General features: G+C 40.6%; 1 protein-coding gene across 1 annotated transcript in view; it reads left to right on the plus strand.

Moving 5' to 3' along the window:
* pik3cb (phosphatidylinositol-4,5-bisphosphate 3-kinase, catalytic subunit beta) overlaps positions 1–10510 on the plus strand; it is a 53866-nt gene extending 43356 nt beyond the window's left edge. Inside the window, exons 16-24 of the mRNA XM_062418789.1 lie at positions 23–122; positions 769–965; positions 1094–1203; positions 1401–1479; positions 3606–3773; positions 3895–4018; positions 4211–4356; positions 7945–8077; positions 9452–10510. Of these exons, the coding sequence (XP_062274773.1) occupies positions 23–122; positions 769–965; positions 1094–1203; positions 1401–1479; positions 3606–3773; positions 3895–4018; positions 4211–4356; positions 7945–8077; positions 9452–9589 (1195 nt within the window). The 3' untranslated portion in view covers positions 9590–10510. The remainder of the gene's footprint in view (positions 1–22; positions 123–768; positions 966–1093; positions 1204–1400; positions 1480–3605; positions 3774–3894; positions 4019–4210; positions 4357–7944; positions 8078–9451) is intronic.
* Positions 10511–11979: the final 1469 nt, after the last annotated feature.

The following is an 11979-nucleotide window of genomic DNA, read 5'->3' on the forward strand; positions in this document are numbered from 1 at the left end:
GCCTCTCTGCTGCCCCCCGCAGGTCAGAGATGCACATGCCAGCTGTTTCAGTCCAGTTTGCCCTCATCCTGGAAGCCTACTGTAGAGGCAGCATCCCTCATATTGAGGTTCTAAAGAAACAGGTAAGCCACACAGCATCTCTTTTTATTTCTTGTCACTTACACACATGTAATCTCACAAAAATGAAGAAATCATGATCTATTTCCAGTATATTCTCTCTAGACATATTCCTGTTAAGAAGTAGTTCCTTTCGCTCTAAATTTTGGAATCTTTGGGCGTTCACCCTAATAGTCCCTGCTCATGGTGCAGAGTAGCTCAAGTCTATTGTCAACCCCAGCAGAGTTGTATTTTTGGTATTCTTAGCCCATCACAACGACAACAGCATCACCTTCCTGCCCTCTGACCTTTGCCCTCTACACTGTTGCTTCTGACAGTCACTCCTCTGGAGTTTCCCCCTACTTCCTCATCAGCACAGTCATTTATCGGGTCACTTCCTGTTTTGAAGAGCATACAGACTGGTTTAGGATTGTAATGCTGACATTGTGTGTTTAAGGACAGTGTGCTCACTTGTCAGTAACCAGAATTTAATAATTTTGAGGGTTTCGTCAGCTGGTTTCAATCATGAGATGTGACAGCTGTTTCCAGGAGAACGTAAAGTGTGATGTTAACAGTCCACGTTAAACTACTGTAATTCTGAAATACAACACTGCATTTATATGGTTTACTTTTTATGGTTTACATTTTTTTTTTTTTTTTTACTCAAACCAGGTGGAAGCCCTGAGTAAGCTAAAGTCGGTCAATGAGCTAATTAAGCTGGGGACCATCAAGAACGCTCGAAGTAAGACCAAGGAGGCAATGTTGACCAAAGAGGCCATGATGACCTGTCTGAGGCAAAGCGGCTACTCAGAGACTCTGTCAGACCTGCACTCGCCTCTAAACCCCCATGTCCTGCTGTCCGGCATCAAGTAAGACAACACCACTATTCAGCGAGATTGTATGGAAATCTCCATTCCAATCATAGGTTTCAGGTTTCAGATCAGGTTTAACTTTTTCTCCTCTTCTTCTCTGCCTCATATTACCATCTGTCTCTCAGTGTGGAGAGGTGTCGGTACATGGACTCTAAGATGAAGCCACTCTGGATTGTTTACAACAACAAGCTGCTGGGGGGAGACACCCTGGGAATCATCTTCAAGAATGGAGACGGTAGGAGGAATCAGAGATAGAGGGGAGGGCGGTTTGGGGCGGAGGGGGAGAGATATAATAAGGTCACGATGAGTAGTCAATTAAACCACTTTTTAAGTTTTGAAGTAAATTCTGCTGACAGGTTTGTAATGCAAAATATATTCTTTTGAAATCACAAAAACGTTCTGTCTCTTTTCTTCCTCACTGTCTTTTCTTAGACCTACGACAAGATATGTTAACCCTCCAGATTTTGAGGTTAATGGATCTGCTATGGAAGGAGGCGAATCTGGATCTCAGGTGCGTTTTTATCCTCATGACTGTATGTTTGTGTCTGTGTGTGTGTGTTAAACGGTTAGTGTTTGTCAAGCTTGTTTGTTCCTGCTCTCTGTGGGGAAGGGGAAGCTCTGGTGGGGAGGTGAAGAGGAGGGGAGATACTAAATTACCCCATGCCAGTTTAACCTCCAACCCTTTTACACCCTAGACTTCCACACTCTCCCACACACACAAATGCACGAACACACACACACGCACACACACACACACACACACATACATTATCTACATTACATCCTAATCAAATCCACACGTTGGCACTTTTGTAAGCCCTTTTTTCTGCCTTTGTCATCCACTGACACATCTGGAGCTGAGCAGTGGAGGGGGGTTGTTTTGACAGTTGAGCTTAAGGACGGTGATTCAGATTACAAGGGAAATGGGTTCAGGGTTCAAACACAGTGATGGGATGTAGAGAATGGAGCAATGGACAATGTAATGAAACCGCTATCGGTGATTTCTGGATATGTTTCACCACATGTATACTTACTTGTTGGCTGTCTGTACAGTAATCATTTTCTCACTGACTTAAACTCAACACCCGTCATGTAGAATAAAGAAATGCCTGAAGGCTTCGGGGTCTCCATTACACCTCTGTCCAACTGTAAATGAAATCTAGAAATTGAGTCAGCATTGAGCATTGAGTCATGGCTGTCTGGTGTATGAGACTGGGGAGGAACAGTATGTTCAGTATGTTAGCATTCTTGTCATTTAGTTGTTATGCTGCGAACTGCAAAACGAAGACCTACTGCCATCTAGTGGAAGTGGTTAATAAATTCAGTTAAAGTGAATGAAATAGAAAATGTTTCATCTGGCAGGCATCCATGCTATCATGTAATCATCATAGTTGTTCACTGTGTGTCCCCATCGGCAAAGTCTCTGCTCACTGTCAACAGTATAAAAGTCTCCGCTGTCCGACAGAGAAGGGATTGTACCCAGATGACTGCTGTTTGAATGAGTCCCCAAACTAACGGGAGCCTAATATCTTAATCTCATAAATGCGTAATACTGGAAGCAGATATGAAGCAACACTCTCACACACACACACACACACACCGCATTATCCATTTACGCTGACCCGATTCAGATTTCCGCTCTCATGTGGCTCAGGTTTTGTGGGTCATAAATGTTGTCGAGGACTGTTTTGGGGCACATTCATGTGTTGAAATATGATCAAATGTGTCACTACTACGTTTGATAATTTACTGTATGTATGCGCAGATTGTATTAAGTGTGATTATAATTGGAAATGGTGCATTTGTGCAAAACTAGTACTTGTGATTTACTGACTGTGGATATAGGTCAATGATGTTTTTTTTGTGTCAATGTGTTTTAGTCAAATTTAAATGGGTTAAAATTTGAAAATAAACATATGAATATTTTGCACACATTCTTTTTTGTCGACCCAGCAAAAAAATTCAGCTTTTAATCCATTTTGAGAGAATATATTAGATTAGAGGATTATGGCAAAATGTCTAAGTGGTGTAACCATAGAAACTTTGTACCAAATAATTAAACTTGCTTAAAAATGCTGAATTCTCAATAAAACACTATATCAACTAGTTTGGCATGATCTTACATTATAACTTTTTTATATTAAATAAAGGTAATGGATACAATTGTTCTAAATTTAATCTGGGTTTTAAATTAAGTAATTATTACTGTAAGTACACTAAAATACATTGTAGGTGGATAAAATATTGAATATTTATCATTCTTTTGTAGTTACACCATTTGACATTTTCAGGAGCATTCAGTCTTAGTTTTTGTTTGTTTTTAAATGGTGCACATGTCATTTCAAATGACATAAAACCAACAAAAATACTAAATGTACATTTTAACAAACCTGATGCTGCTTTTAAGACATTTTTTAAGCTATTTTTGAATTGCTCATCTTGCCATCCCTTATTTGTCACTGGCCAATATACATATTTACTGTATACTCCTCTGTAGACAGCAGAAATTGTGGCAATAATTTTGAAAAAGTGCATTTTCTTTTATCTATTTACCACATACTCAAGGTTCGATATGTTTACTGTTGGCTATTTGATACCATTAAGCTCTTTTCTTCTCTTTCTCTTCATATTGTGCAGGATCGTACCTTATGGTTGCCTAGCGACAGGTGACCGTGCAGGGCTGATTGAGGTTGTGTCATCAGCAGACACGATTGCCAACATCCAGCTGACCAGCAGCAACGTGGCAGCAGCTGCCGCCTTCAACAAGGATGCTTTGCTCAACTGGCTCAAAGAGAGAAACTCTGGGTATGATGCTGTCTGGTGTTTAAATGAATCCTGAAGTAACTGCAAGGATATGTTTACTATTACAGGTGCTTGAGAGAGCTGTGCATTCAGTTAACCCCCCCTGTTTTTTGTGTACTGACAGCGATGCTCTTGAACGGGCCATCGAGGAGTTCACTCTGTCATGTGCAGGCTACTGTGTAGCCACCTATGTCCTGGGCATCGGAGACCGCCACAGTGACAACATCATGGTCCGCAGCACTGGACAGGTGTGAGAAATGCTATGTTTTATATGATGAAATTATCCAGGGGCCAGTAGAAAGCCCACAAATCATTTCATTAGATAAATATTTTATGATTATTTACATTACGTTGGCACACTGGATTGTTTAAAGTCTGTTCCAGTCTGCTTTTCCTGTTTCCATGATGCTCACTGTTTGGATTTGGTGTCTGCCTGTCAGCTCTTTCACATAGACTTTGGCCACATCCTCGGCAACTTCAAGTCCAAGTTTGGCATCAAGAGGGAGCGTGTACCATTTATCCTCACACACGACTTCATCCACGTCATACAACAGGGAAAGACGGGTTACACAGAAAAATTTGGCAGGTTTGTTCCACATTTTGTTTGTTCTTTTATCTTACAGTAAGTCTCTCTCTGTCTTTGCATGTGTACTGTTGTGGAAATTCTACTACTTTGAGATTATAGCCATGGTAATGCTTTGTAGGAACAGGCACCTTTTTCTATCCACATTAATTAATATGGTTTATCCATTTGACACATTTGACTGTGTTGCTATTACTAGGCCTGTCATTTAAATTTGAATTGAATGTCACGATAATAATTTTTGATTTGGGTGTCTTGTTTGACATTTAATACACCGTACCAACTTCTGGTTCAACTTACTAAGAGGGCACTTACTGTGGGCACAACAGTATAACAGCTAAGAAAATCCATTAGACATAGACAACACTATCTTTATCTCACAGGATGTAAGTCTGCAGTGGAATTGCATCTGCACAGCTGGTTCATGAGTTTCTCTTTTTGTGTTTCTTGATTTTTCAGCCTGGCTGCGTTGTGCATTTTTATCTTTTTTGTTTTCAGCTGTCTCAGAAATAACACTTGGGTCTTTTTAAAGAGTATTACAGTCCTAAAGAGCAGAAAGTCCATGCCTCTGACATGATTTGATGTCTGTCAGTGCAGTATATTTATCCACCAGTAGGTGGCAGTAGAGACTTAACCAATGATAAAGCTGCAGCCTGCAAGTCTCACAGAGGAGGAATGTGCCCAGTTACCAACACCATTGAGAATTAAAGTAAAACTGAGCGTATTAGAATGTTTCTCTACATTTTGTGTTTCATGTGTATTGTATCTGAAGCATTTTAAACACACAGTATGTTGAGAGATTTCATGTAGATTTTGGATCATTCAGATATGGTTCGATCCACTGAATTTTATTGTAAAATATAGATTATACAAATCAGAAGGTTGAATTTGTTCCCACCAGTCTTGAATAGTGTTGTACAAACACTTTTTTAAAACAGTTAAGTGCTAAACCAGCATAAATACTATAAGCCTTCATAGGCCCTTATCTTAAGACATCAAAACCTCATCAATTACAGTCACGTCTCATTGGATCTTAAAAAGTAATTTGTTGTTTTATTTTCCACAAAACAAATCCTATGAAACAGCCTTGTGCTTCGTGACTGATATCTCATGTGATAATGTAGCAGTTAATCCCTCACACAGATAAACTGACCCGACCGAACTCAAGTGTTTACACATTCTTGAAGTGCTCCCATGAGCCTGAAAAACCTTTCAGCCACATCAACATGTGCAGTGCAGCGCAGCATGTGTAAATCTGGCATCACGTAGCTGCACTGCAGCAGGGTAGGTTGTTTGTCAAGTAGAGATCAGTGACGCAACAAGAAGACAAATCATTTAGTGAAGTGGAAATACCCTTGTGGTACTGTGCTGTCATGGCCTACATTCATGATTTATGCCACACAAGAGTAAACTTCTTCAGACAAGTTGTGTGAAGTATCAACAGTTGCTTTAGCTCAAGTTACTACAGTCCAGGAATAACAACCACATCATTCACTGATTTGTAGTGAAGAAGTGCGGATCTATTGTGAAGTAGCTACCTTCTTCTGTTTTCGAGCGTCACAGTAGCATGTTAAGCCCAAGCAATGACACAGTGAATTTGAGCGTGCTGGATTGTTAACACTGGATAAACGGTGTGACTATGAAATATTGTCACCAAGGCTCTGAAGGTATTGACTAAAACATTAAACATTTTATTACACTGACTTTACAGTACTTACTAACTAAGCCGCTGCTGGTGAAGTGCAGCATGTAGGAGTTCTGTCTTAAATATGCAACTTGATCTCACAGAAATACATGAAATGTCCCTAACCCATCCTCAACAATGTAAAAAAGAGAAGTACACTGGTTGTGTATTGCTGCGTCAGCAAATGTAGTTTTTGTGGGTGTTATGAAAAAGAACATTGTGTACTAATTTGAGATCAGATACAGTAAACAAATCACTCTGTGAAGCAGAAATACAGAAGTGAAAATACACCCTGTAACCCACTGTACATTCAAAACCCTGCCAGTGTGGATGTGTTGAAATATTTTAAGTTCATCTACGTTATATTCAATATTCCAAAGATCACACATACACCGATCAGCCAAAACGTTAGAACCACCTGCCTAATATTGTGTAGTTTCCCTTAATGCTACCAATACAGCTCTGTCACGTTGAGGCATGGACTCCACAAGACCTCTGAAGCTGTCCTGTGATATCTAACACCAACAAGTTAGCAGCAGACCCTTTAAGTCTTCTAAGTTGCGAAGTGCTGCCTGTATGGATTGGACTTGTTTTTCCAACACATTCCACAGATGTTGGATTGGATTGAGATCTGTGGGATTTGGAGGCCAAGGCAACACCTTGAACTCTTTATCATGTCCTCAAACCGGAACAATTTTTTTCAGTGTGGCAGGGTACATTATCCTGCTGAAAGAGAGTACTGCCATCAAGGAATACAGTGGCCATGAAGGGATGTACTTGGTCTGCAACAATGTCAAAAGTAATATCCACAGGAATTCCAGGACCCAGGATTTCCCAGAAGAACATCACTCAGTGCATCACACTGCCTCTACTAGCTTGCCTTCTTCCCTTAGTGCATTCTGGGGCCATCTCTTTCCCAACTAAACAATGCACATGCACCACATGATCTAAAAGACACCAGGCCACCTTCATCCAAGTGCCCATTGTAGATGCTTTTGTTGGCAGACAATGACCAGCATGCAGCAGCTATGCAGCCCCCTACTCAGCAAGCTATGATTCACACTGTGTTCTGACACTTGCCTATCATAGCCAGCATCAACTTTTCAGAAGTTTGACCCCTGTCGCAGGTTCACTGGTTATCCTTCCTTGGACCACTTTCGGTCCTGACCACTGCATACCAGGAAGACCCCATAAGACCTGCACTTTTGGAGATTCTCTAACCCAGTCATCTAGCCATCACACGTAGGCCCTTATCAAAGTTGCCCAGATCCTTATGCTTTCAACACATAAACTTCAAAAACTGTGTAATATATTCCACCCCTTAACAGGTGCTATTTTAACTAGGTAATGAATGGTACTCACTTCACCATTCAGTGGTTTTAATGTTTTGGCTGATCAGTGTGTAGTACCAGTTAACATTTTGGACTCACTTTCTCATTCAGGAATGGGAACATGTGTCCAAACTTTGACTGGTACTGCATAGTCAACTGTGACTTTCAGCTAATGATAATAAAAATGTGAAAAAGGCAAACTTTGAGATTCTGTGAGTTTTGCATGACAAGAAAAATGCTGGTCAGCAAGCTTGTCACAAGCTGTTTGAAACCACCTTAGACATTTCGTTGACACAATGAGTAAAACAGAGAGGAGCATAAAGGAAGTGTTTGTCATTTATTATCACAGTTTGTGGGTAACCTCAGTCAGGTCAGTCATACATCAGCAGATATGTTAAAACATGTTCATAACCAGCCAGATGTCATATCAGTGTTTTGAAACTTTTACTTGATAATGAAAAGGAGGCGTCAACAAAAACAAAACAACATGGTAACCGTTATCATGAAATCAACTATCTGTGGGCGCTGTACGTGTATGACAGAAAACAAACTGTGTATATGTCTGTGTGTTCATAGTTTCCGACAGTACTGTGAGGAGGCCTATCTAATCTTGAGGAAGAACGGGAACCTCTTCATCACATTGTTCGCCCTCATGCTTACTGCTGGACTGCCTGAGCTCACCTCAGTCAAAGACATCCAGTATTTAAAGGTATTACACACACGCACGCACGCACGCACGCACGCACGCACACACACACACACACACACACACACACACACACACGCACACACACACACAGTGCAAAAGAAAACATGTGGTATCAGTGCCTCTCTTACTCTCTGCACCTTGCAGACGATGATGATTTCTTGTTTTCTAGACTTTACCACAGGTCGGTGGTTTTTTGCCAGCTGTGTTTTTTGTTTTTGTCTTTAGCTTCATCTCTTGACATTTTGGAAAGAGAAAGGGTGAAGGAAAGAACAAACAGAAAGTATGGTTATTAACAGCAATGACAAGTGCATATACAGCACCAGATGGACCAATGAACTACACTGCAGTACTGCAGATTCATTAAATGAATATTTAAGGTTACAGTAGTTTCTTTTTTTCCCTTTTGGTATCTTTGCCTTTCTTTTTCTTCTTCATCAGTTGAGAAATGGCAGCAAATGTTGGTAGAGAGAGGAAGGATGAGCTGCAGCAGAGGTCCCTTGCTGGAGTCAAAGGACATGTTACATTACATGGTCAATGTCTTAAACTCTTTAAGCCATAGAGACTGCGGGCTAAGGGGGCCAGCCATTTGACCAATCCATTAGTTCATAACTAAGCAAAGGCATATGTAGATCATGTACTGTTGTCAGATTTGTGTTGTTTTTCTAAGTCCACCTCCACTCAAGAAAGTGTTTTGCTTATTGTTATTTCATTCAGAGTTTTGTGCTTCACTGTGCAGAATGATGTATGTAGCCTGCAAAGTTTACTCAGCTGCTGAAAGTGGAACGTTTCTATGTGCTCACTTTAAATCTGAGTTTAATCAACAGTGGTCCAGTATGCGGTTTACACAGTTTAGTTCAGTTTAGTTTAGTTTATTAGGATACCCATTAGCCATTGCCCTACTCTTCTTGGGGTCCACAATTAACACAGAAAAAAACACAATATAAAACCACACAAATGTAGACAAGATTGTAAAAGAAAAGTAAAGAAAGAAAAGAATGTCATCCCCCCCATTAGTTCAGGATGACATGCATGGTAGTCTCTTGAACTAATGGGGGGGATGACATTCTTTATACAGTTTAATGAAGTGGACACCTGAAGCCTCCTGTGCATGTACACTTAAAATAGACTTTTCAGTTATGCATAAAATGAATACTTATATTACTAATATTTGAGCTTGAACTTTGAACCAAACCAGTAGTTCATTACTAAGCAGTGACATATTAAGTCAAGTCTAGTCTAAGAAGTCTAGTCTAGTAATAAGATAGTTGATGGACCTGTCATATTCTGATGTTAAAATAGTGTCTTTTGTCCCCTTAATGTTTTGTGCCCATTTCATTAACTTTCTCATCCCTTCTCCACCCTCCCCCTCCTCAGGATTCTCTGGCTCTGGGTAAAACGGACGAAGATGCGCTGAAGCAGTTCCGCCAGAAGTTCGATGAAGCGCTGAGAGAGAGCTGGACAACCAAAGTCAACTGGATGGCCCACAACGTGGCCAAAGACAACCGCTCCTAGAGCAGCTGCGACCCCTCTAAGCCAGGGGTCAGGGGCCAAGAGGACACAGTGAAAGGAGTGTGTCAGTGTGTGGGAGGGCCAAGGTGTGCCAAGGAGACGGGGTGACAGCCACCCATATTTAAAGGGAATCTAGCAGAATATCGCAAACTTGAGCAGATTCACCCCCATATACTGTGCATAAAGAGTAAAATCTACTCCAGTCAGTCCAGTTACTTGGCACACGTACTTACTGTACCCCTCCTCACCTTGCATCACTCTAGCATGGTGCCTCCTATAAAATCCAGATTCACGGTCTTGTGACATTTCTGAGGAATCATGGTGGGTAAAGTCGTTGCACGTTTTGCACAGGCACAACAGCTGATGGAGCACACGAGCCAAAGGAAGGGAACTGAAGCACCCGCTCTGCCCACACTAAACCTTCAGAGGATAAACTGTCCCCCCCCCACACACACACACACACACAGAGCGGGCTTGAGCTCTACAGTCATTTGGAGCGGTTGAATAAGTGGTCTTCAAACTTGGCTTGTACAGACTCTGAAGCGGGGCACGAGGCACAAAGTTTTGCCCATGCCCCTGAACTGTTTTAAAGTACAGCGGAGATAACAGATGGATGTGGACAGGCAGAATGGACAAAAAAAAAGAAGAAAAAAAAAAGTCTGACCCCCATGTCTTAAAAACCACACCGTCATGTGCACAACGCCCACAAGAAGTGCAACTTAACAGTCTCGCTCCCGCTGCCTCAAAGTGTGCCTCAAAAACTGCGGGAAGATTGTATTTTTTTAATGAGTTTTCTTTTTTCTTTTGCCATTTAAGAATTTATCATGAGACTTCTATGTGCCAGACTACTTTACTAGTCCACAAAGAAACCTTGTGTGTGAGGGAATAATGATGAAAGAGAAGGATGGATTAGAGAAAAAAGGATACCCTGAGCCTTTTTGGTCCAGTGTTTGAATCTCAGCTCATTTGGACCATCGAACACTGGAACGTTTTTTAGAAAGACGTATATGAGAAATTTCAAATAGTCTTTTAATGAACTAAAACACTTTATTTTTAATTTTATGTTGAGATGTGACAATGTGCATCTTTCTTTTAAAACCACCAAGAGCATTATTGGACAAAGATTTAAGGTCTGTGAGTGATCACTACCCTGAGACGTCTAAAAAGGATTTCCAACGTTTAAAGCGCCATCCAACTCACGCTAGCAACTACGACAAATAAACCCACTGAGAAATAACTGATGCTTTTAACATGTTAGGACCAAAACACACACACAAAAAAAGCAAATGTTTAGTTATTTTATTGTTTATACTGTATTTTTAATTATCTGTCTCTGAATGTCTCAAATGTGCAAATACGTGCCGCTCTCTTTTTAAATGTATTTGTTTTTATACGAGAAGGTGTAGGCGAAGTTCGGCTGGGGAGGGGGAGGGGGGAGGGGGCGGCTGTGTGGGTGGGATTTATCAGTAGGGACATTACACTGCGATGCAAAGCTACTTCCTCATTTCGACATAAGGTGCTCCTCCGGCATCTGCATCTGTGTTTAATTTTTCGTGCAATATCCGTAAACGAGTATATGAACCATATCTTATTATATAAAACCTTTGGCTCATGCCTAAGCCTATAATGGTTTTCTCTGTTGGTTTATGTGTGATGCAGCTGTAGTTTGAACCACTAGCCTTCGAAAGTCTCAGACACTGGATATTGTCAAATGTACAGGCTTCTATTGTTTTGCTGGTTTGTTTTCATAGGAGTTTTATTAAAGTTATTTTCCACCGTGCTACATTTCCTCCTGTGGTCTATTTCTTCTATTTCTTTCCTTTGAGACGTGGGTTGTGTGACTGTGTAGCTACTCAGGGCAGCACTGTGGATTTCATCTCTGTTTTAAGTGCTACTGTGAATTCTTATTGATTCAAGGATATAATTATATTCTGGCCTATTCTCACTTGCTTTCCGCACAAGAGAAAACAGCTGTGTTGCTAAATAAGATTCATGCCAGTTCATATGCTCTTTTCATTGCTTCTCTTTTCTTACATAGCACTTTGAAGATTGCTATATTATAGTATGATACTGCACATTCAGAACTCTCTGTAATTATGTGCTTTCAGGCTAAGATAATCACAAAACGCAAATGACCAAATCAAGAAGACCAAAGGTAACCTGAAGATTTTAATCTCATAGGATGTGACTGTTACGATGCAAGAATGAGCGTCAGTAAAATGATGCTGCATCTGACCCTCTTTTCAATATCTGCCTGGTTATTTCAGAACACAAAGCCTCAGTTTATTTCAGACTCAGTTAAAGGTTGCACAATACCACAGACAGGCAAGAAAATGTGTTATTTTAGAATGAGAATGTAATTTGAAGAGATTCTTTGACCAACAATATAAAAT

This window comes from Scomber scombrus, chromosome 5, assembly GCF_963691925.1.
Source record: "Scomber scombrus chromosome 5, fScoSco1.1, whole genome shotgun sequence".
In the NCBI taxonomy this organism is placed as follows: Eukaryota; Metazoa; Chordata; class Actinopteri; order Scombriformes; family Scombridae; genus Scomber; species Scomber scombrus.